Source organism: Chiloscyllium plagiosum, unplaced genomic scaffold, assembly GCF_037043375.1.
Source record: "Chiloscyllium plagiosum isolate Xiang-an unplaced genomic scaffold, Cpla_swu_hap1 HiC_scaffold_31, whole genome shotgun sequence".
NCBI classification, from domain to species: Eukaryota; Metazoa; Chordata; class Chondrichthyes; order Orectolobiformes; family Hemiscylliidae; genus Chiloscyllium; species Chiloscyllium plagiosum.
In genome coordinates this window covers 459,910-485,591 of record NW_028270169.1, presented here as the reverse complement: position 1 = coordinate 485,591, position 25,682 = coordinate 459,910, and the positions used below count along the sequence as shown (strand labels likewise).

The window sequence follows — 25,682 nt, the reverse complement described above, 5'->3', positions numbered from 1 at the left end:
TCAGAGTATTGAGTACAGGAGTTGTGAGGTCATGTTATGGCTGTACAGGACATTGGTTAGGCCACTGTTGGAATATTGCATGCAATTCTGGTCTCCTTCCTATAGGAAAAATGTTGTGAAACTTGAAAGGTTTCATAAAAGGTTCACAAGGATGTTGCTAGGGTTAGAGGGTCTGAGCAACAGGGAGAAGCTGAACAGGCTGGGGCTGTTTTCCCTGCAGCTTGGAGGCTGAGGGGTGACCTTATAGAGCTTTACAAAATTATGAGGGGCATGGATAAGATAAATAGACAAAGTCTTTTCCCTGGGGTCGGGGAGTCCAGAACTAGAGGGCACAGGTTTAGGGTGAGAGGGGAAAGATATAAAAAAGAGACCTAAGGGCTACCTTTTTCATGCAGAGGGTGGTACATGTATGGAATGAGCTGCCAGAGGATGTGGTGGAGGCTGGTACAATTGCAACATTTAAGAGGCATTTGGATGGGTATATGAATAGGAAGGGTTTGGAGGGATATGGGCCGCGTGCTGGTAGGTGGGACTAGATTGGGTTGGGATATCTGGTCAGTATGGATGGGTTGGACCGATCTCTATGACTGTACATCTCTATGACTCTATGACTGGGACAACATCCATCCTCAGACAAGCCAAACAGAGACACGCACGAGAATTCCTAGAAGCATGGCATTCCAACCAGAAGGAGAAAGTGAGGTCTGCAGATGCTGGAGATCAGAGCTGGAAATGTGTTGCTGGAAAAGCGCAGGTCAGGCAGCATCCAGGGAACAGGAGAATCGACGTTTCGGGCATAAGCCCTTCTTCAGGAAAACCTGAAGAAGGGCTTTCCTGAAGAAGGGCTTATGCCCGAAACGTCGATTCTCCTGTTCCCTGGATGCTGCCTGACCTGCTGCGCTTTTCCATTCCAACCAGAACTCTATCAACAAACACATCAATTTGGACCCCATCTACCATCCTCTGAGAAAAAAGAACTGGAAATGACATCACCAACCCAACGAAACCTAAACACATAAATAGAAAGCAGGACGTAACACCAGCATTTCACCGGAGGCTCACTGATGATGTTACCTAGTATGATGACAAAACGTCTGAAACAGAACCTTCCAACTCAGCGAGCAAACTCACATTCAGTGTTAACTTTTTGGGTCCATTTACCCTTCCTCAGAACTGATGGTAGCTAGGAAAAATGTTGATTTTCATGCAGAAGATAGGGTGCAGGGAAGGGGCAAGGAATAAATGAGAGATGGAGATAAGGCCCAAAAAGAGACAGAAGAACAATTGGACAACGGAGTGGATAACTATCAGGCTAGGAGGGTGAATAACTGCTAATGGGACTGTTCGCAGCTAACAAATGAGTTGTGTGTAATAGTAAACCATGCGATAACAAGGCCTGGCATCAAGGGGTTGAGGTAGGGGACATGGGAGAGCTCAAGCCCGAAAATTGTTGAACTTGATGTTGAGTTCAGACGGCTATAAAGTTCAAGCGGAAATCAGGTCTTTTTAGATCTAAACTGCACAAGTCATGTTTTGGACATTCAACTCATGAAAATCAGATCCACCCAGCAAACCATCCTTTAACATGTGCATTTTCTTCCATGAAATGTAAATGCAAAAAGGTAGGTGCCATTTTCCAGGATAGGGCTTCTAGATTCGGATCTCTGCCACCATTTTCCTAACAGTGGCTCTTCATTATGATGAATACTTTTGGGATAAATCTTAGTTACAAATTTATGAAGATTGAGCTGGGGCCTTGGGTGCGAGTTCAAAGTCAATGTAATACCAGAAAGATATAATTGTAGAGATGTGAAATAAGTATTCTATTTTAGTCACTATAGAACTGTGGTCCCTAAAAAAACCTGCAGCACAAGGAGGTGTTCAATATCCAAAAACTAGCAATATCACTTGATCATTATCAAATCATTGAACATATGGTAACACTGTGATTTCCCAAACAAAGACATCACTGATAGTATTAAAGATATTCAATTCTATTCAATTTATTTTCTTCCACATACCTGATTAGCCTGTACCCTTAAACGGCATGGCCACAACTTCATGAGGGTTAAATATTCTTCAACCAGTAGTGTACTGAGCATACTGAGTGTTGTGCTTTGTGAAGTATTTGTGATGGAGACCTGCACTAATGGAATCAGCAGGAGATAGTTTGTGTCCGACAGACAGCTATTCGAGGGTTGAATCTTCTGGTAGTAAGACAGGACTTTGCTCATTGCCTTGGCTGCGTCTGAAAGCATATTGATGAATATATAACAAATATAGCAAGATGTACAGGTTGTGAAAATCTAATAAAAAACTGATATGAGGATTGCTGACTACTACACTCCTACACAAGAAACAAAAAGTAGGAATTAACTGGGACTTCTTCTGAATGGCAGACAGTGACTTGAGGGGTACCCCAGGGATCGGTACAGGAACCGCAAAACTCACAGTATATATTAACGATTTAGATTTTGGAACAAATTATAACATATCAAAATCTGCAGATGAACTGGATGGAAAGGTGAGCTGTGAGGAAGATGCAAAGGTGGTACAGCATGATTTGCACAATCTGAGTAAGTAGGGAAATACATGACAGATGCATTATAATGTGTATAAATGTAAGGTTATCTACACTGATGGGCAAAATAGGACAATAGGATATTATCTGAATGGCTTTAAATTGAACCTGAATGAATACAAAAAAGAAACAAGCAGAAAGCAGACCCAGGAGGGAATTTTGTAACACAGTGATAGTGTCCGTATTGCTAAACCAGGAGATCTGGGTTCAAGCACCACCTGCTCTGGAGGTGTGCCAACACACAACTGAACAGGTTGATTCAAAATATCTATACGGCAGAACTGTGAGGGGCTCCTGTAGCACGGTGGTAGCCTCCCTATCTCTGGCTGGAGGCCTGGTTTTGAGTTCAACTGCTCGGAAGTGTATGATAAGATCTTTGATCAGACTGACTACAAAGAAATTAAAGCATAATTCTGAAGGACTGTTGTGGTGCAGTATTAGAATCCCTACCTCTGCAACAAGAGGACTGGGTTTAAGTCCAACCTGCTCCAGAAGTGTGTCACAACATCACTGAGCATCTCAAAAATATAAAGTTGGTGATGTTTACCATTAAAAGCAACATCATAGTTGAGTTGGTTAAAATGCCTGTCGAGAAAACAGGACAGTCTGGGTTCAAATCCAATGGTGCCTGTACCTTATTTTAAAGATTTATTATTTAAGCTTGCATTGAATAACATGTTGTTGATCCAACCAGGGATGTGGTAATGTGTAACGAGGCAGAATCTTTCAGGGAACTAGTGACATATTGGTAGTGTCCAAACCTGAGCCAGGAGAACATAGAAGAATACAGCGCAGTACAGGCCCTTTGGCCCTCGATGTTGCGCCGATCCAAGCTCACCTAACCTATACTAACCCACTATCCTCCATATACCTATCCAATGCCCGCTTAAATGCCCATAAAGAGGGAGAGTCCACCACTGCTACTGGCAGGGCATTCCATGAACTTACGACTCGCTGAGTGAAGAACCTACCCCTAACTTCAGTCCTATATCTACCCCCCCTTAATTTAAAACTATGCCCCCTTGTAATACCCGACTCCATACGCGGGAAAAGGTTCACACTGTCAACCCTATCTAACCCCCTAATCATCTTGTACACCTCAATCAAGTCACCCCTAAACCTTCTTTTCTCTAATGAAAACAGCCCCAAGTATCTCAGTCTTTCCTCATACGATCTTCCTTCCATACCAGGCAACATCCTGGTAAACCTCCTCTGCACCCGTTCCAGTGCCTCCACATCCTTCCTATAATATGGCGACCAAAACTGCACACAATATTCCAGATGCGGCCGCACCAGAGTCTTATACAACTGCATCATGACCTCAGGACTCCGGAACTCAATTCCTCTACCAATAAAAGCCAGTACGCCATATGCCTTCCTCACCGCACTATTTACCTGGGTGGCAACTTTCAGAGATCTGTGTACATGGACACCAAGATCCCTCTGCTCATCCACACTACCAAGTATCCGACCATTAGCCCAGTACCCCATCTTTTTGTTATTCTTCCCAAAGTGAATCACCTCACACTTAGCTACATTGAATTCCATTTGCCACCTTTCTGCCCAGCTCTGCAGCTTCTCTATATCCTGCTGTAACCTGCCACATCCTTCCTCACTGTCAACAATTCCTCCGACCTGGGTTTAAGTCCCACCTGCTCCAGAGGTGTGTAAGAAGATCTCTAAACAGGTTGATTTGAAAATATAATAAAGCAGAAATAGGAAAAATGCTCCTGACAGTAGGGAGTCCAGAACTAGGGTCATAGATTAGATTCCCTACAGTATGGAAACAGACCCTTCAGCCCAACAAGTCCACACTGATCCTCCAAAGAGTAACCCACCCAGACCCATTTCCCTCTGACTAATGCACCTAACACTATGGGCAATTTAGCATGGCCAATTCACCTGACCTGCACATCTTTGGAATATGGGAGGAAACTACAGCACCCAGAGGAAACCCATGCAGACACGGGGAGAATGTACAAACTCCACACAGACAGTCACCCAATGCTGGAATCGAACCCAGGTCCCTGGCGCTGTGAGACAGCAGTACTAACCACTGAGCCACGATGCCGCCATAGTTTAAGGATAACCTGAAGATGAGGAGATGAGGAGAAATTTCTTCACCAGAGGGTGGTGAGCCTGTGGCATTCACTGCCACACAATGAGTGAGGCCAAGACCTTATGTGTTTTTGAGAAGAAGGTAGATATAGCTCTTGTAGATAAAGGGATCAAGCGATATAGAGGAGGATGGGATTAGAGTATTGAGCTCGATGATCAACCTTGATCATATTGAATGGTGGAACAGACTCAAGCAGTTGAATGGATAATACCAGCTCTCTTCTTCTATGTTTCTGTTAGATGCCTCAAAAATATTGTTGATAAGGTACCTTTAATGCAATATAATATCCAACACTTCATAGAACTGTAATCAAACAAATTTTAACAGAGAATGACTGTGATCCAAAGCTTGTCAAAGTAGTTTGTAAGGGAAGGAGGGAAAGGAGGAGTGTGTTAGTCATTGGGGACTCAACAGTTAGAGGGTCAGATAGGTTTGTTGGGAACGAACACGACTCACGGTTGGTGTGTTGCCTCTCAGGTGCCAGGGTCCGTGATGTCTCAGATCATGTCTTTAAGGTCCTGAAAGGAGAGGGTGACCAGGCCCAAGTTGTGGTCAATGTAGGTACCAACCTCATAAGTAGAAAAAGGCATAGGGATGCAAGGGAGAATTTCAGAGAGCTAGGGTGGAAGCTGAGAGTAGAACAAACAGAGTTGTTATCTCTGGTTTGTTACCGTGCCACGTGATAGCGAGGCAAGAAATAGGGAGAGATTATCAACCGGGTGCAAAGATGGTGCAGGAGGGAGGGTTTCAGGTACTTGGATAATTGGGGCTCAATCTGGGGAAGGTGGGTCTTCTACAAACAGGACGGTCTTCACCTTAACCAGAGGAGTACTAATAAACTGGGTAGGAAATTTATTAGTGCTATTCGGGTGGGTTTAAACTAGCTCAGCAGGAGGATGGGAACCTTAGATGTAGTTCCAGTGCACAGGAGGATGAGAGTAGGGAGCGCATGGGCAGGATTTCACAGTCATGGGAATATGCTGGCAGACAGCAAACTGGTTTGAAGTGTGTCTCCTTCAACGCCAGAAGTATCCGAAATAAGGTGGGTGAGCTTGCAGCATGGATAGGTACCTGGGACTTTGATGTTGTGGCCATTTCAGAAACATGGATAGAGCAGGGTGAGGAATGGATGTTGTAGGAAAAGTTCTGGAAAGGATTAAAAGAGATAGGATTTATAATCATCGAGCAAGCAACAGTTTGATTGCAGATAGTCAACATGGTTTCATCAATGGCAGGTCATGTCTCACAAACTTCATTGGGTTTTTGAGAAGGTGACCAAGCATGTGGATGAGGATAGGGCAGTTGACGTGGTGTACATGGACTTCAGTAAAGCCTTTGATAAGGTTCCACATGGTAGGCTGTTGGAGAAAATGCAGAGGCACGGGATTGAGGGTGATTTAGCAGTTTGGATTAGAAACTGGTTTTCTGTAAGAAGGCAGAGTGGTGGTTGATGGAAAATATTCAGCCTGGAGTCCGGTTACTAGTGGTGTGCCACAAAGATCTGTTTTGGGACCACTGCTGTTTGTCATTTTTTATAAATGACTTGGACGCAGGCATAGGTGGATGGATTAGTAAGTTTGCAGATGACACTAAAGTCGGTGGAGTAGTGGACAGTTTGGAAAAATGTTGCAGGTTGCAGGGGACTTGGGTAAACTGCAGAATTGGGCTGAGAGGTGGCAAATGTAGTTCAATGCAAATAAATGTGAGGTGATGCACTTTGGGGAGAATAACAGGAAGGCAGAATACTGGGTCAATGGAAAGATTCTTGGTAGTGTGGATGTGTAGAGGGATCTTGGAGTCCATGCACATAGATCCCTGAAAGTTGCCACCCAAGTTGATAGTGCTGTTAAGAAGGCATACGGTGTGTTAGGTTTTATTGGTAGAGGGATTGAGTTCCGGAGCCGAAATGTCATGCTGCAACTATACAAAACGCTAGTGTGGCTGCACTTGGAATATTGTGTATAGTTCAGGTCGCCCCATTACAGGAAGGATGTGGAAGCATTGGAAAAGGTGCAGAGGAGACTTACCAGGATATCTGGTCTGGAGGGAAGGTCTTGTTAGGAAAGGCTGAGAGACTTGGGTCTGTTCTCATTGGAAAGAAGAAAGCTAAGAAGGGATTTGATAGAGACATACAAGATGATCAGAGAATTAGATAGGGTAGACAGTGAAAGTCTTTTTCCAAGGATGATGACATTAGCTTGTATGAGGGGGCATAGCTACAAATGGAGGGGTGATAGATTTAAGACAGATGTCAGAGACAGGGTCTTCACTCACAGAGTGGTAAAGGCGTGGAATGCCCTGCCTGCCAATGTAATTAACTCTGCCACATTAGGGAGATTTTAACAATCCTTGGATAAGCACATGGATGATGATGGGATAGTGTAGGGGGATGGGCTTAGATTAGTTCACAGGTCGGCGCACCATCGAGGGCCGAAGGGCCTGTTTTGCACTGTATTGTTCTATGTTCTATATGTTCTTAATAAACTTCTATTTTATTATTAAATTTGAACCATTGCATGTTTTTGTCTCAGTCAAAGACCACATCGTTAAAGCAAAAATAAGAATATAAGAATGAGAAGCAGGAATAGGCAATTTTCAGCTCTCTGAACCTGCTCTGCCATTCAATACTGGTTGATCTATCCTTGTCCTCAACTTCATTGCCACGGAGTGCAGTGGAAGCCGGGACGCTAAATGTCTTCAAGGCCGAGATTGATAGATTCTTGTTGTCTAGAGGAATTAAGGGCTACGGGGAGAACGCTGGTAAGTGGAGCTGAAATGCGCATCAGCCATGATTGAATGGCGGAGTGGACTCGATGGGCCGAATGGCCTTACATCCACTCCTATGTCTTATGGTCTTCACTTGCCCACCCAATCCCTATAACCCTTTAACCCATTGTCTATCTCATCCTTAAATTTATTCAGTGCTCTGGCACGCACTGCATTTTGGGGTAGGGAATTCCACAGATTCATAACCCTTTGACTTAGCTTAAAACTTATCCTAGATTGCTCCACAAGGGAAATATTGTTCTATGTCTATTTTGTCAATCCCTTTCAGTATCTTATACACTTCAAATTCGATCTCCTTTCATTCTTCTCACATAGTGAATACAAGCCCAAGCTGTTCAATCCCTCCTTCTCAGCTTTGCTTTTGTGGAATTAACTCAACTTTCTCTGGACTGCCTCCAATGCAATGACATCCACAACAAGATACTATCTACCAATCCACCTTTGAGTGAGGGTTCTGACTCATCCAATAATAACCTCAGCTCTGATCATACAAGTGAGAGAAGGAGCCACAAATGTAGGTGTGTATGTTATATTTCAGTTGATATGTGTTGAACCAGTTTCTCGGCGGATAATGAATAACATTGTGAAATATATGAAGAGATTGAAGCGGTCATGGATGGATAACTCTCTGCAATTGCACTCATAATAAATGTCTGGTGCCAATGATTAGTGGTCTTAGGTCTATGGACAGGCTAGAAGCATAAACTGGGTAAGGAAAGGAGGAATGGAATTGGGTAGAAGTAATGCAAGCTAACGAGTCCTGTTTGTAAATCTTGAAAAGATAGTAGAAATATGAGAAAGAAGGATCGTCAAACTTAAAGAGAAAGAAAGCATACATTTTTAGTGTAACATAACAGTAAACAGCAAGGTAAATCTGAGAGTTTAGGAACAGAAGATTTTGATTCACAAATCTCTGACAATTCCATATGTTGATGGCAAACTTGTTTGCAGCAAATCTCAGAGTTGCTTACATTTTGACTCACTGAGAGTTTTGAAGATTGGCTGTGAAGATAGCAAGGATTCACATTTCAGGGAGATCTCCATGTCATTGCTGGACTGGACAAGGTTTCCTGAGAGGCTAAAAAGATACTCCATTCGTGCTACAGAGATGAATTAAAGACAATGTTAAGCATTGCAAAGTATGCATGCTCTAATACTCAAATTCTATCTAAGGCTTTAACTGATTCTGACCATGTAATCATTTTTGCAATCAAGACCCAATGAGAAAATCACATTACAAATGATCAGGGTAGGATTGTAAGAAAAATAGGAAAGAAAATAGTAAGGGAAGTCAAAAAACATCTTGTTTTTAAAATTGTCATTCTTAGTTCCAAAACAAAAGTCATAAGAACATAAAAACCAAGTACTGCAGTAGGCAATTCAGCCCTTTGAGCCTACTCTGCCATTTTATGTGATCGTCAATGATTCCACCTTGGCCTCAACCCCACTTGCCTGCCTGCTCCCCATAAGCTTTTAACCTGTAATTAATTAAAAATCTATCTCCTTAAATTTATACAGTGTCCAGTCATACACTCATGCTGGGGTAGTGAATTCCACAGACTCACGGCCCTCAGAGAAGTAATTCCTGTTTTAAATCTGCCACCCTTTTAGCCTAAAACTATGACTTTTCATTCAAGATTACCCCATAAGGAGAAACATCTGCTCTACGTCTACTTTGTCAGTTTTGCTTAGCATCTCAAATACATCATCTCTCATTATTTTAAACTCCAGACGGTATAGGACTAAATGACATCGGTAGGAAAAGAGATGAGGTCCTCAAAGCACAACTAAAGCTAGGAAGTGCTTTAAAAAAAACAGGAATGAAAATATAGAAATCTCTGGTTTACTTCCAGTGCCACATGCGAGTGAATATAGGAATTGGAGGTTAATTCAGATGAATGCATAGCTGGAGACAGTGCAGGAGGAAGGGCTTTAGATTTCTGAGCAATGGGAGTGTTTTTGGGAATTGTGGGACAAGATGGACAGGTTGTACCTGAACCAAAATGGGACCTTATGGAAGGTTTGCTAGTTCGGTTGGGGAGGTTTAACCCAACTTGGCAGGGAGACAGGATCGAGAGAGAATGTTCAGTGGGGAAGATGAACTGCCAAAATTAGAAGTGACAGAAATTGAATCAGGATGGCATAGATATTATAGGCCAGTTAAAGAATAAGGAAGTTTGGCAGGGTTGAATGGTAATTATTTTAAATGTTAGGAGTCTGTGGAACAAGGCAGATGAGCTGATGGCACAAATTAAATCAGAGGGGTATGATGTAATTGCTGTTATTGAAATATGGTTGAGAGGGACAGGACTGGACATTGGGTCTTCAAGTGAGTCAAGGGAGGAGGTAGGAGGAGTGGGTCTTGCTACATTGATCAGGGAATCAATTACAGCAGTAAGATGGATGACACCTTAGAAAGTTCCTCAAATGAAACCATATGGGTAGGACTTAAAAACCAAAAAGGAACAATCACATTGCTAGAAGTGTCCTACAGACCCCTAACAGTCTGTGAGAAATAGAAAAGCCAACATGTTGGCAAATTTCAGTGAAATGTAAAGGTAGCACTGATAGTATTGAATTTCAATGACCCCCAACATTAGGGGTAGTAACTGTGTGAAAGATTTGGAGGGAGTCGAATTCTTGAAATGCATTCAGGTGAGCGTTTTAAACCAGTACGTAGAAGGCCCTACTAGAAACGGGCAGTTCTGCACTAAATTTTAAGTAATGAAGTTGGGCAATATGGTTGACATATTAGTAGGGCAGCATTTTGCAGACAGTAATCATAACTCTGTTCAATTAAAGATTGCTATGGAGAAGTTCAAGGATAGACCTGAAATCAAGATTCTCAATTGGGGTAAGGCTGATTTTAATAAGATCAGATATGGCCAGAGTGGACTGGGAGCAAATACTTTTAGGTAAATCTGTATAAGAACACTGCATGCATCAATAAGGGAATATGGAGAATACAAGACCAACATGTTCCAATAAATAAAATGAGTAGAACCAAGAAGTCTTGTGAACCCTGGATATCTAGAGATAGGCAGCATGGGATAAAGAGAAAAACGGAGGCTTATGGCAGACACCAAAGAGCTCAAAACAACAGAAGTCCCAGAGGAATATAGAAGGTGAAAAGAGAACTTAAAAAGGGATTAGGAGAGCTAAAAGAGCATATGAAAGGATACTGGCAAGTAAAATAAAGGGAAACCCTACATTGTTTCACAGGTAAATTAAAAGTAAAAGGAGAACGAAAGAAAGGGTAGGGCGCATGAAGGACCATAGTGGTAATCTGTGCATTGAGCCAGAGGATGTAGATAATGTTCTAAATGAATATTTTTTGTCTGTGTTCACAAGTGACAGGGACAAAATGGGCATAGAAATCAGGGAGAAAGTTTGGTGTACAATTATAGAAATTAGCATAGACAGAGGGGAGTTTCTAAGTGGACTGGCAGGTTTAATAGTAGATAATTCTCCAGGGCTGCATGAAATATATTTTGTTGAGTGAGGCAAAGAAGGAAAGAGCAGGGGCTGCTTGCAAAAATTTTCAATTCCACCATGGCCATAGGACAGGAGCTGGAGGAATGGAGGACAGCCAAGGTAGTACCATTATTGAAGAAGGGAGCAAAGGGGAGAAAAAACAGGAAACTACAGGCCAGTCACTATAATCTCCATGGTGGGGAACTCTTAGAAGCTATTCTGTGGGACAGAATGACTCTGCATTTAGACAGGCAGGGATTAGTCATCAGCAGCCAGTATTGCTAAGGAGGTCATATCTGACCAACTTGATTAAATTTTTTGAAGGGGTGATCGGGTGTGCAGATGGCAGCAATGCTTTTGACAGTCTACTTGGACTTTGGCAAGGCTTTTGATAACATCCTGCATGGAAGATTGATAGCCCATTGGATCCAAGGAAATTTGTCAAATTGGATTCAAAATTGGCTGAGTGGGCTGAGAGAGGAACTGACGAAAATAGACTGGAAGCAGAGCCTAGCGGGGAAGACAGTAGAGCAAAAATGGTAGGAGTTTGTGGGTATAATTGAGGACACTGTACAGAGGTTCATCCCCAAGAAAAGAAAGATTATCCGGGGAGGGATTAGACATCTATGGCTGACAAAGGAAGTCAGGAAATCTACCAAAGAAAAAGAGAGATCCTATAAAGTGGCCAAGAGCACTGGAAATCATAAGATTGGGAAGGCTACAAAAACAAACAGAGGATAACAAAGAGAAATAAGGAAGGAGAGGATCAAATATGAAGGCAGGCTAGCCAGTAATATTAGAAATGATAGTAAAAGTTTATTTCAATACATAAGAAACAAACGACAGGCAAAAGTAGACATTGGGCCACTTCAAACTGATGCTGGAAGCCTAGTGATGGGAGATAAGGAAATAGCAGGAGAACTTAATAAGTACTTTGCATCAGTCTTCACAGTGGAAGACATGAGTAATATCCCAACAATTAAAGGGAGTCAGGGGGCTGAGTTGAGTATGGTTGCCAAGAGAAAGTGCTAGAAAAGCTAAAAGGTCTTAAAATTGATAAATCTCCTGGCCCCAATGGGCTACATCCTAGAGTTCTGAGGGAGGTGGCTGAGGAAATAGCGGAGGCGTTGGTTGAGATCTTTCAAAAGTCACTGGAGTCAGGGAAAGTCCAGGAAGATTGTAAGATCGCTGTTGTAACCCCCCTTGTTCAAGAAAGGATCAAGACAAAAGATGGAAAATTATAGGCCAATTAGCCTAACCTCGGTTGTTGGTAAAATTCTAGAATCCATCATTAAGGATGAGGTTTCTAAATTCTTGGAAGAGCAGGGTCAGATTAGAACAAGTCAACATGGATTTAGTAAGGGGAAGTGGTGCCTGACAAACCTGTTGGAGTTCTTTGAAGAGGTGACAAGTAGGTTAGACCGGGGAAACCCAGTGGATGTGGTCTACCTAGACTTCCAAAAGGCCTTTGATAAGGTGCCACACGGGAGGCTGCTGAGCAAGGTGAGGGCCCAAGTGAGCTACTGGTATGGATTGAGGATTGGCTGTCTGACAGAAGGCAGAAAGTTGGGATAAAAGGTTCTTTTTCGGAATGGCAGCCGGTGATAAGCGGTGTCCTGCAGGGTTCAGTGTTGGGGCCGCAGCTGTTCACATTATATATTAATGATCTGGATGAAGGGACTGGGGGCATTCTAGCGAAGTTTGCCGATGATACAAAGTTAGGTGGACAGGCAGGTAGTACTGAGGAAGTGGGGAGGCTGCAGAAGGATCTAGACAGTTTGGAAGAATGGTCCAGGAAATGGCTGATGGAATTCAATGTGAGCAAATGCGAGGTCTTGCACTTTGGAAAAAAGAATACAAGCATGGACTACTTTCTAAACGGTGAGAAAATTCGTAAAGCCAAAGTACAAAGGGATCTGGGAGTGCTAGTTGAGAATTCTCTAAAGGTAAACTTGTAGGTTGAGTCCGTGATTAAGAAAGCGAATGCAATGTTGTCATTTATCTCAAGAGAGTTGGAATATAAAAGCACCGTTGTGCTACTGAGACTTTATAAAGCTCTGGTTAGGCCCCATTTGGAGTACTGTGTCCAGTTTTGGTCCCCACACCTCAGGAAGGACATACTGGCACTGCAGCGTGTCCAGCGGAGATTCACACACATGATCCCTGGAATGGTAGGTCTAACATATGAGGAACGGCTGAGGATCCTGGGATTGTATTCACTGGAGTTTAGAAGATTAAGGGGAGATCTAATAGAAACTTACAAGATAATACATGGCTTGGAGAGGGTGGATGCTAGGAAATTGTTTCCGTTAGGCGAGGAGACTAGGACCCTTGGACACAGCCTTAGAATTAGAGGGGGTAAATTCAGAACAGAAATGCGGAGACATTTCTTCAGCCAGAGAGTGGTGGGCCTGTGGAATTCATTGCCGCAGAGTACAGTGAAGGCTGGGACGCTAAATGTCTTCAAGGCAGAGATTGATAAATTCTTGATGTCACAAGGAATTAAGGGCTACGGGGAGAGTGTGGATAACTGGAGTTGAAATACCCATCAGCCATGATTGAATGGCAGAGTGGACTAGATGGGCCGAATGGCCTTACTTCCGCTCCTATGTCTTATGGTCTTATGGAAGCAGATGATAGTTGAGGGATGTTTTTCTGACTGGACATCTGTGTCCTGCGGAGTCCCATGGGGATCAATGTATGGGCCTTTGTTGTTTAAAAGATTTAGACTTCAATGTAGGAGGGTTGATCAGTAAGGTTGCTGACGATACAAAAATTGATGGGGCGGTAAATAATGAGGATAGCCTTAGATGTAGAACTATTGGTCAGATGGGATGATCAGTGGGCAAATGGAATTCAAACCGGATAAATGAGGTTTGATTTGGACAGGAGTTCCAGTTATGAAAAGAGATTAAACCGACTGTAATTGTTTTTCTTGGATCAGAAAGATTGAGAAGGGTCAAGAAATGTATAAGATTATGAGGGAAATAGATAAGTAGACTGGAAGAAATGTTTCCCCTTATTGGAAGGCTCAATGAAGAGGGGGCATACATTTAAAGTTAGGGGAAGAAGGTTTAGAGGAGATGTGAGGAAAAACATTTTCACCCAGAGGGAAGTGGGAATCGGGACCTCACTGCCCATAAGTGTGATAGAGGTAGAAATCCTCTTAACATATAAGAAGTACTTAAATATGCACTTGCAATGCTTAGGCACATAGGGCTATGGGCCAAGCACTGGAAAATTGGATTAAAATAAATTAGGTGGTTGATTTTGACAGACGTGGATGCGATGGGCTGAGGTACCTTTTTTCTGAGCTGTAGATCTCTATGACTGCTCAAGTTCTCTTGAGATTTTAATCTCATCTCTGAAATCAATCTAATGAACTTCTTCTGAACTGCCTCCAATACAACAACATCCCAAAAGCTGCACACAATACTCTAGGTGCAGTCTCACCAATGCCTTGTACAGCCGTAGCCACACTTCCCTACACTTATACTCTGCTCCATTAGCAATAAACGCGAAAATTCCATTTGCCTTCCTTATGACCTGCTGTACCTGCATATTAGTTTTCTGCAATTTGTGCACGAGGATACCCAGATTCCTCTGAATAGAAGCAGTCTGAAGTTTCTCTCCATTGAGATTATAGGTTGCCTTTCTATTTTTCCAACCAAATGGATAACCTCACATTTAATCATGTTAAACCCCAACTGCCAGATTTTGGCTAATTCACCTATCTAATTCCATTTGTACACTTCTTATTTCTTTATTCCAACTTACTTACCCATCTATTTAGTGCCATCTGAAAATGTGGCTATAGTACTTTCTATCCCTGCATCTAACTCATTAATATAGATTATAAATAGTTGGAGCGCCAGGACTGAACTCTCAGGCACCCAAATAGTTACTTTTTGCCAACCAGGAAAAGACCCATTTATCCCAATTTTCTGTTTTCTGTTGGTTAGCCAATTCTCTATCCAAGCTAATAAATAACCCTGCGCTATGACAAAGATAGCAGATTTCCTTCCTTAAAGGACATTCGTGAAGCAAATGGGATTTTATGACAATTAAATAGGGTTACATGGTTGCCATTAGGCTAGCTTTTCCAGGCTAGGGACCAGTACAAGCCGATTCATGAGTTTGCACAATACTTCGTGAGGAATGGTTTGTTCAAGATAGCTATTATCCCGCAGTATAGCTTTGATGTACTCTAGTTCGGAGGCAAATCTGCACAGAGAGCAAATAGCTCACTGCTGATAAGATCAATCTTATAGCACAAGAACTGTAGAAATCCCAATGTATACATTGACCAGAGAAGATAGGCTTGCAGTAGCCAGTAACAAAGAACCATTTAGCTATAAATAGAGAGAAGGAGAAGGACTCTTTTTCAGACAAAAAAAAAAGAATAAAAACAAAGTGCCCAGTATACCTTACATGACCCTGAAAAAGTAAATTATAATAAAATTTGAGCACCAGGTGAAGCTGATCATTTTACGCTTTACCTGGCTACTGCACAGGGGCAAACAATGACTGCAGATGCTGGAAACCAGATTCTGGATTAGTGTACTGGAAGAGCACAGCAGTTCAGGCAGCATCCGAGGAGCAGTAAAATCGATGTTTCGGGCAAAAGCCCTTCACCAGGGTATTTCTGATGAAGGGCTTTCGCCCGAAACGTCGATTTTACTGCTCCTCGGATGCTGCCTGAACTGCTGTGCTCTTCCAGCACCACTAATCCAGAATCTGTGCTGTAGCCATAAATCATATTCAATCTGAAACATTAACTCTGTTTTCCTATCTGCAATTCCAACCTGATTTGAGTATTTCCAATATTTTCTGTTTTATTTCCATTGATATCGACAGTTGTTAAATGGAAACCCTAAGATCTTCAGCTGAAAGTTTCACTGAACTTTAACTGGCTATAGCAAAGCAGTCCCTTAAGTAAGATTATCTTACCCCCACTGTTACCTTTTGTGTTAGACAGGAAAAGACGCCAGGTCAACTTTCTCAACTCTGGTGGCAAAGTATGGTTGAACAGAACACATAATTTGGATTTCATGCCCGGCCACTTCTGTAGTAAAGTCACCTAAAAAGCAATAGCACACCCTATTAAGGTGAAAGATATCTTTTTTGAAATTCAAACCTATTAGCTTTGACAAATGAAACTACTGTATATACTTCTAAACTATCCAGATAGCTTTATTAATATGAACTCTTCCTAGAAGTTATTAAGGTGGACAAATCCCCAGGACCGTTTGGGATCTATCCCAGGTTGCTGAGGGAGGCAAGAGAAGAAATAGCTGGGGCACTGACAGATATCTTTGTGGCATTCTGAAACACAGGTGAGGTGCCGGAGGACTGAAGGTTGCTCATGTTGTCCCCCTGTACAAGAAGGGTAGTAGGGATATTCCAGGTAACTACAGAGCAGTGAGCCTGATGTCGGTGGTGGGAAAGTTGCTTGAGAAGGTACTGAGGGATAGGATCTCTTTATATTTAGAAAAGAATGGGCTTATCAGTGATAGGCAACATGATTTTGTGCGGGGCAGATTGTGCCTTACCAACTTAATAGAATTCTTTGAGGAAGTGACCAAGTTGATAGATGAAAGAAGGGCCGTTGATGTCATATACATGGACTTTAGTAAGGTGTTTGATAAGGTTCCTCATGATAAACTAACAGAGAAAGTAAAGTCACATGGTGTGCAGGGTGCTCTAGCTAGGTGGATAAAGAACTGGTTGAGCAACAGGAGAAAGAGAGTAGTAGCTGAAGGGAGTTTCTTGAAATGGAGAAAGGTGACCCAGTGGTGTTCCATACGGATCAGTGCTGGGGCCACTGTTGTTTGTGATATACGTAAATGACCTGGGAAGAAGGCACTGTTGGTATGATCAGCAAGTTTGCAGAAGACACGAAGATTGGTGGAGTAGCAGATAGCATAAGGGACTGTCAAAGAATACAAGAGGATATAGGAAGACAGGAGAGTTGGGCGGAAAAGTGGCAGGTGGATTTCAAAACAGACAAATGTGAGGTGATGCATTTAGGCAAGACTAATTCTAGAGCGAATTATACAATGAATGGAAGGGCCTTGGGAAAAGTTGATGAGCAGAGAGATCTGGGAGTTCAGGTCCTTTGTAGGTTGCTGCACAGGTGGATAGAGTGGTCAAGTAGGCATATGGTATGCTTGCCTTCATAGGACGGGGTCTTGAGTATAAGAGATGGCAAGTCATGTTAACATTGTACAAGACATTGGTTCGGCCGCATTAAGAATACTGTGTACATTTCTGGTCACCACATTACCAAAAGGATGTGGACACTTTGGAGAGGGTGCAGAGAAGGTTTACGAGGATGTTGCCTGATATGGAAGGTGCTAGCTATGAAGAAAGGTTGAGTAGGTTAGGTTTATTTTCATTAGAAAAAAGGAGATTGAGGGGGCGACCTGATTGAGGTTTGCAAAATCATGAAGGGTATAGTCAGGGTGGACAGAGACAAGCTTTTTCCCAGGGTGAGGGATTCAATAACGAGAGGTCATGCTTTCAAGGCGAGAGGTGGAATGTTTAAGGGGGATACACGCAGCAGGTACTTCACACAGAGGGTGGTGGGCGTTTGGAGCGCGTTGCCAGCAGAGGTAGTAGAGGCAGGCACGGTAGATTCATTTAAGATGCGTCTGGATAAATGCTTGAATAGGTGGGGAGTAGAGGGAGACAGATGCTTAGGAATTGACAGATGCTTAGGAATTAGGTTTAGACAGTACATTTGGATCGGCTCAGGCTTGGAGGGCTGAAGGGCCTGTTCCTGGGCTGTAAATTTTCTTTGTTCATTGTTCCTTTACAGTTTGTTTTATTTTAAATCTGATTAATTTTCACTACGATAATTAATGCAACATGATTCTAGGAAGAAGTATTTTTTGTAAGCCAACGGATGTTATCTATCTGGACTTCAAAGGCCTTTGACAAGGTGATGGCAGAGGAGGCTACTGAGTAAGATAAGGGCCGATGGTATTCAAGGCTAGGTGCTCGCATGGATAGAAGTTTGGCTGTCTGGCAGAAAGCAGGGAGTTGGGATAAAAGGGTCTTCCTCAGGAAGACAGCTGGTCATAAGTGGTATTCTGCTCAGTGTTGGGACCACAACTTTTCAGTTTATACATTAATGATCAAGATGAAGGAACTGAGGGCATTCTGACTAAGTTTGCAGCGATAAAGATAAGTAGAGGGTACTATTGAGGAGGTGGGGAGGCTGCAGAAGGATTTGGACAGGTTAGGAGAGTGAGCAAAAAAGTGGCAGATGGAGTACAACGTGGGAAAGTGTGAGGTCACGCACTTGGTAGGAAGAATAGAGGCATGGATTATTTTCTAAATGGGGAGAAAATTCAGAAGACTGAAGTGCAGAGACTTGGGATTTCTAGTCCAGGATTCTTTCAAGGTAAACTTGCAGATTGAGTCAATAGATAGGAAGGCAAATGCAATGATGGCATTTATTTTGAGAGGATTTGAATATGAAAACAGGAATGTACTTTAGAGGCTCTAAAAGGCTCTGGTCAGACCACATTTGGAGTATTGTGTGCAGTGATGGGCCCCAAATCTCAGGAAGGATGTACTGGCCCTTGAGCATATTCAGAGGGTGTTCCCGAGAATGGTCCCAAGAATGAAAAGCTTAACATATGATGAACGCTTAAGGACTCTGGGTCCATACTCGATGGAGTTTAGAAGGATTTGGAGGCGGGGGGAATCTAATTGAAACAGACAGAATACTGGATGGTCTGGGCGAGTAGATGTTGGGAAGATGTTTCCATTGGTAGGAAAGACTCGGACCTGAGGGCATAGCCTTAGAGTAAAGGGAAGGGACCTTTTAGAACAGAGATAAGGAAAATATTCTTCAACCAGAGAGTGGTGAATGTATGGAATTCATTGCCACAGAAGGGTGTAGAGGCCAGGTCATCGAGTATATTTAAGACTGAGATAGATAGGTTCTTGAGTATCAAGGGGATCAAGGGTTATTTGGAGAAAGTGGGAGAATGGGGTTGAGAAACTTATCAGCCATGATTGAATGGTGGAGTTGATGGGCTGAAGGGCCTAACTTCTGGTCCTATGTCTTATGGACTTAAACCTGAAAAATCTATCATCTGATATTGAACTGTCATTTTTATTTCAGGGGATCACAAACACCTGATGCACTGTCAAGATGACACTTTAATGTCAGGTGTATGAATGTATATTAGGACTGGACTTTTATTACAGAGGCTGGAAACAGGAGCTGCATCTATTTGCATCAGGAAACCACATCTGATCAGAACAGAATGAAATTTAGATTTTCAGGGTTACACAATTATTTGATTACGAAGACACATTCCGACCCAGTTAGAATGAGTGGGGGCGGGAATGAAAGTAAATGAAGCATGAAACTCATTTAGATATCTATAGAAGCCATCTCTGCTAGTTGTCTTGAAGGAAAAGTCTTTGATTAATACTACATAGAAGTAAGACATTGCAGGGGAGCCAGAAGCTTGGTAGACAGGGCAGAGTAAAACGTTGCTTCTTAGTATTGACCCGGAAATAATGCTGAAGGCCACGATCGAGCAAAAGCGGGGTGAATTCTTGGAGGATTACAGGAAAAAAGTTACTTCATCGTGCAGAAGGAACATCTCTCCCTAGAATACAATTTCTAATTGTACCTCCTCTTCTACCTCTTAATTTTCCCCTGTTGAATTTTCCTTTTCTAGGATTTCACAGTCTTCAAAGGCCACAACTCTTCTGATGGATATATTAGGAGAGAGTGTTCTTGAAGGGTCTAGATAATTCCAGTAGAGGATTGTAGGGCACCATGCAATTGGTCTAGCCCCCAGTGGTCTTTGGGCTTGCAAAGTGCCAATTAGTTGTGAACCTGATATGCCATCCAATCAGAGTAAGAGTCATGGTGTAAAGGGTAGCTACCAATAGTGTGCTGCCATCTTTGAGAAGCACATCTTATCCTTAGTGATCCAGCAGTGATAAAATTCAAGATTACAGTTAGCATGACTGTCACTTGGCAGAGTGTAGTGATAAATGTTATGAGATCCACACTGTCTATCATCAGGTACTTTAGAGAGGTACAATCTCCTGTTGAATATTTAAATATAGTTGCAAATACAATTTAGTAGAGGCACCGATTGGAGGTCTTTAATCAATATGGATCATTTGCTGAGATTGTTACCATGCAAGTGATTAAATGGCCTTAGAATAAAGATACAAAACTTAAGGATTTTAAAAGCTCCATGTTCTGTGCTCTGCTTTAAATGTCATAAATGGTAACAATAATAAAGTGAAAAAGTATCTTAAATTCATAAAAAGAATGAAATCAGATAAATCAGGAAGAAAACCTAGCATACATGATAATTGATAATAATGAAAAAAGTAGAGGGCCCAGCACTGATCCTTGTGGCACTCCACTGGTCACATGCCGCCAGTATGAAAAACAACCCTCCACCACCACCTTCTGTCTTCTACCTTTGAGCCAGTTCTGTATCCAAATGGCTAGTTCTCCCTGTATACCATGAGATCTAACCTTGCTAATCAGTCAACCATGAGGAACCTTGTCGAACGCCTTACTGAAGTCCGTATCGGTGTGGACATATTGTGCTGAATGGAATCTAATCTAAAGAATGGCTTCTTTCTCACTGTAGGGACTTTTATGATTCTCTCTGTATAGCCCACTGAGCATGCACCAACATTCAATATGATCATGGCTGAAGTTCAAAATTAATAGATAATAGACAATAGGTGCAGGAGTAGGCCATTCTGACCTTCGAGCCAGCACCACCATTCATTATGATCATGGCTGATCTTCCTCAATCAGTATCCCGTTCCTGCCTTATCTCCATAACCCCTGATACCACTATCTCTAAGAGCTCTATCCAACTCTTTCTTGAAAGTATCCAGAGACGTGGCCTCCACAGCCTTCTGGGACAGAACATTCCACACACCCACCACTCTCTGGGTGAAGAAGTTTCTTCTCAACTCTGTTCTAAATGGCCTACCCCTTATTTTAAACTGTGTCCTCTGGTTCGGGACTCACCCATCAGCGAAAACACGCTTCCTGCCTCCAGAGTGTCCAATCCTTTAATAATCTTATACGTCTCAATCAGATCCCCTCTCAGCCTTCTAAACTCAAGGGTATACAAGCCCAATCACTTCAATCTTTCAATGTAAAATAGTCTCGCCATTCCGGGAATTGACCTCGTGAACCTACGCTGCACTCCCTCAATAGCCAGAATGTCTTTCCTCAAATTTGGAGACCAAAACTGCACACAATATTCCAGGTGTGGTCTCACCAGGGCCCTATACAGCTGCAGAAGGACCTCTTTGCTTCTATACTCAATTCCTCTCATAATGAAGGCCAGCATGCTATTAGCTTTCTTCACTGCCTGCTGTACCTGCATGCTTGCTTTCATTGACAGATGTACAAGAACACCTAGATCTCGTTGTACTGCCCCTTTACCTAACTTGACTCCATTTAGGTAGTAATCTGTCTTCCTGTTCTTGCCACCAAAGTGGATAACCACACATTTATCCACATTAAACTGCATCTGCCATGCATCTGTCCACTCACCTAGCCTGTCCAGGACACCCTGTAATCTCCTAACATCCTCCTCACATTTCACCCTGCCACCCAGCTTTGTGTCATCAGCAAATTTATTAATATTACTTTTAATGCCATCATCTATATCATTAACATACATTGTAAAAAGCTGCAGTCCCAGCACTGATCCATGCGGTACCCCACTGGTCACTGCCTGCCATTCCAAAAGGGAGCCATTTATTACTACTCTTTGTTTCCTGTCAGCCAACCAATTTTCAATCCAAGTCAGTATTTTGCCCCTAATACCATGCACCCTAATTTTGCTCACTAACCTCCTGTGGGACTTTACCAAAGGCTTTCTGAAAGTCCAGGTACACTACATCCACTGGATCTCCCTTGTCCATCTTCAGAGTTACATCCTCAAAAAATTCCAGAAGATTAGTCAAGCATGATTTCCCCTTCATAAATCTATGCTGACTCTGACCTATCCTGTTACTGCTATCCAGATGTGTCGTAATTTCATCCTTTATAACTGACTCCAGCATCTTTCCCACCAGAGGTCAGACTAACTGGTCTATAATTCCCTGCTTTCTCTCTCTCCCTCTTTTCTTAAAAAGTGAGACAACATTAGCCATCCTCCAATCCGCAGGAACTGATCCTGAATCTATAGAATATTGGAAAATGATCACCAATGCATCCACGATTTCTAGAGCCACCTCCTTCAGTATCCTGGGATGTAGACCATCAGGTCCCAGGGACTTATCAGCCTTTAGACCTAACAGTCTCTCCAACACCATTTCGTGGCTAATATAAATTCCCTTCAGTTCAGGTCCTTCAGCCACTATTACCTCTGGGAGATTGCATGTGTCTTCCACAGTGAACACAGATCTGAAGTACCAATTCAACTCTTCTGCCATTTCTTTGTTCTCCATAATATATTCACCCGTTTCTGTCTTCATGGGCCCAATTTTAGTCTTAACCATTTTTTTTCCTTTCACATACCTAAAAAAGCTTTTACTATCCTCCTTTATATTTTTGGCCAGTTTACCTTCGTACCTCTTTTTTTCTGCGTATTTCCTTCTCAGTTATCCTCTGTTGTTCTTTAAAAGCTTCCCAGTCCTCTGTTTTCCCACTCATCTTTGCTATGTTATACTTTTTCTCTTTTGACTTTATATGTTTCTTAACTTCCCTTGTCAGCTACGGCCACCCCTACCTCCTCTTAGGATCTTTCTTCCTTTTTGGAATGAACTAATCCTGCATCTTCTGCATTATACCCAGAAATACCTGCCACTGTTGCTCCACTGCCATCTCTGCTAGGGTATTGCACCATTGAACTTTGGCCAGGTTCTCCCTCATAGCTCCATAGTTCCCTTTATTCAACTGAAGTACTGTCATTTCAGTTTGTACCCTCTCCCTTTTAAATTGCAGATTGAAGCTTATTGTATTAAGGTCACTACCTCCTAATGGCTCCTTCACTTCGAAGTCCCTGATCAAATCCGGTTCGTTGCACAACACCAGATCCAGAATTGCCTTCTCCCTTAGAACAGCACCAGCTGTTCTAAGAATCCATCTCGGAGGCACTCCACAAACTCCCTTTCTTGGGGTCCAGTACCATCCTGATTCTCCCAGTCTACCTGCATGTTGAAATCCCCCATAACAACTGTAGTAATATCTTTGCGACAGGCCAATTTCAGCTCCTTATTCAACTTACACCCTACATCCAGATTACTGTTTGAGGGCCTGTAGATAACTCCCATGAAGGTCTTTCTACCCTTAGAATTTCTCAGCTCTATCCATACTGACTCTACATCCCCTGATTCTAGGTCCTCCCGCGCAGGGACTGAATATCATTCCTTACCAACAGGGCCAACCCACCCCCTCTGCCAGTCAGTCTGTCCTTACGATAGCACGTATAGCCTTGAACATTCATTTCCCAGGCCCTGTCCATTTGAAGCCACGTCTCAGTTATCCCCACAACATCGTAACTGCCAATTTCCAAATGAGCCTCAAGCTCATCCAACTTATTTCTAATGCTTCATGAATTCATATATATAATATTTTTAATTTGTTACTGCCCTCACCCTTCCTATCAATCCCTATTTCACTCAACCTTACGGTGTGATCCCTTTTTGAGTTTTCTGCTCCATTGATACCGTTGTCTTTCTTGACTTCTTTTGTTCTAACTTTCCCTTCAATTTCCTTCTTAAACTTCCAGTTTATCCCCTCCCCCCCACTATTTAGTTTAAACGCAGCTGTGTTGCAATGGCAAACCTGCCTGCCAGAATGCTGGTCCCCCACCTATTAAGGTGCAACCCATCCCTCTTGTATAATTTATTCTTACCGCTAAACATACCCCAGTGATCCAAGAATTTAAATCCTTGCTTCCTGCACCAGTTCCTCAGCCACACATTCAAGTCCATTATCTCCCTGTTCCTAGCCTCTCCAGCCAGAGGAACTGGAAGCAAACCAAAGATAACCACCCTGGACATCCTGCTTTTCAGCTTTCTTCCGAGTTCTCCGAAGTCCCGCTGTAGAATGTCCCTCCTCTTCTTCCCGACATGTACCGCCACATCTGGCTCTTCACCTTCGCCCTTGAGGATTTCCTGCACTCTGTCTGCAATGTCCTTAATCCTGGCACCATGATGCAACACACCATCCTCAAATCCCGCCTGTTGCCACAGAAACCCCGTTCAGTTCCTCTCACTATGGAGTCCCCTATTACCACAGCTCTGTGTGATGTCTGACTCCTCGGCTCTGCCTCCACGCCAACTTTTGATTGGCAGACCTGACCGCCTCGCAGACTGGCAGTGTCATCTGTCTCTACTGTTTCCAAAAGATTCAACCTGTTCCTGACAGGTACTTCCACTGGGGTCTCTTGCACTTGTCTCCTCTCTGCCTTCCTCATCGTCTTCTCCCTTCTACTCTCTTCTGGTATGGTCGGTGTAATAACCTCGCTGAAGGTCCTGCCCAGAAAGATCTCATTCTCTCGGATGAACCAGAGGTCATTGAGTTCTTTCATCAGTGCTGCAATATGCTCTGTCAGAAGCTGAACGTGTACACACTTTCCACAGTTATACGAGCCAGATACACCAGAGTCCTTGACCTACCACATCATGCACGTAGCACACTGAATCAGCTTGGCAGTCATGTCTTCACCCTCTTCAACTGTGGCGTAATCACTTCACTCAACCTCCTTGTCGAAGACTCCTGAGCTAAAGACTCGCTCTTTTCTCAACTGAAACTTCCCTGGACCCCCTTTTCTTTGGTGCAAGTCTGCAGACTTTTAATTTAGATTAGAGGAGGACGGTGGGAGGGAAGCCCTACGGTTTAGAACATACCTACTTAAATAACAGTCACTCATCTTTAAAATCAAATCAACTTTACCTTCCCAGCCTAATGCCAAATCTTTCACTTTTCTTATCCACAAGTTTATCGATCTCAGATGTGAACACAGTACTGAGCATGCATAGCCTTGTGAGGTCGAGAATTACAAAGATTCACAATCTTCTTAGATTTTTGATACATTGGAACCAGTTCTGGGGAAGGAGGTTCTATTCAAGAGCAATTAGATGGTATCAATGTTCTCGAGGGGAGGTTTACTAGTATGTTTGAGAACAGTTTAAATTAATTTAGCAGGAAGATGGATATTAGCATGTAGGAATGGAAAAGATGAATGAGTTGCAGAGAGCAAGTTTAGATAGTACTAAAGAAAGAAGTTTCATCATAATAATTTAGAGCAGACTGAGAACATACAACAGTACAGCATAGTACAGGCCCTTCAGCCCTCAATGTTGTGCCAACCATTTATCTTACTTTAAGAAAGATCAAGCTAACCTACATACTCATCATACTATCTTCCATGTGCCTATCCAAGAGTCGCTTAAATGTCCCGAACGTAGCTGAGTCTACGACCATCGCTGGCAGTGCATTCCACACACCTCCATTCTCTGTGTAAAGAACCTATCTCTGACATCTCCCCAAAGCTTCCTCCAATCACCTTAAAATTATGCCCTTTCGTGGGAGTCATTTGCACCCTGGGAAAATGTCTCTGGCTATCCACTCTATCTATGCCTCTTCTATCAAGTCATCTCTCATTCTTCTTTGCTCCAATGAGAAAAACCCAAGCTCCCTCAACCTTACTTCATGAGGTATGCCCTGGCAATATTCTGATAAATAGCGAG

General features: G+C 42.7%; 1 protein-coding gene across 7 annotated transcripts in view; it reads right to left on the bottom strand.

The window, feature by feature from the left end:
* The window catches only part of LOC122561890 (uncharacterized), a 258,498-nt gene that overhangs the window by 214,076 nt on the left and 18,740 nt on the right, over window positions 1–25,682 (bottom strand). For 4 of the 7 annotated variants that reach the window (XM_043714223.2, XM_087977089.1, XM_087977092.1 and 1 more), the window contains exons 4-6: window positions 15,912–16,041; window positions 8,459–8,587; window positions 2,022–2,248 (exon numbers count right to left, since the gene is read on the bottom strand). In XM_043714223.2, the coding sequence (XP_043570158.2) occupies window positions 2,022–2,248; window positions 8,459–8,587; window positions 15,912–16,041 (486 nt within the window). The remainder of the gene's footprint in view (window positions 1–2,021; window positions 2,249–8,458; window positions 8,588–15,911; window positions 16,042–25,682) is intronic. The other 3 variants (XM_087977090.1, XM_043714224.2, XM_087977091.1) reach the window with 3 other exon arrangements.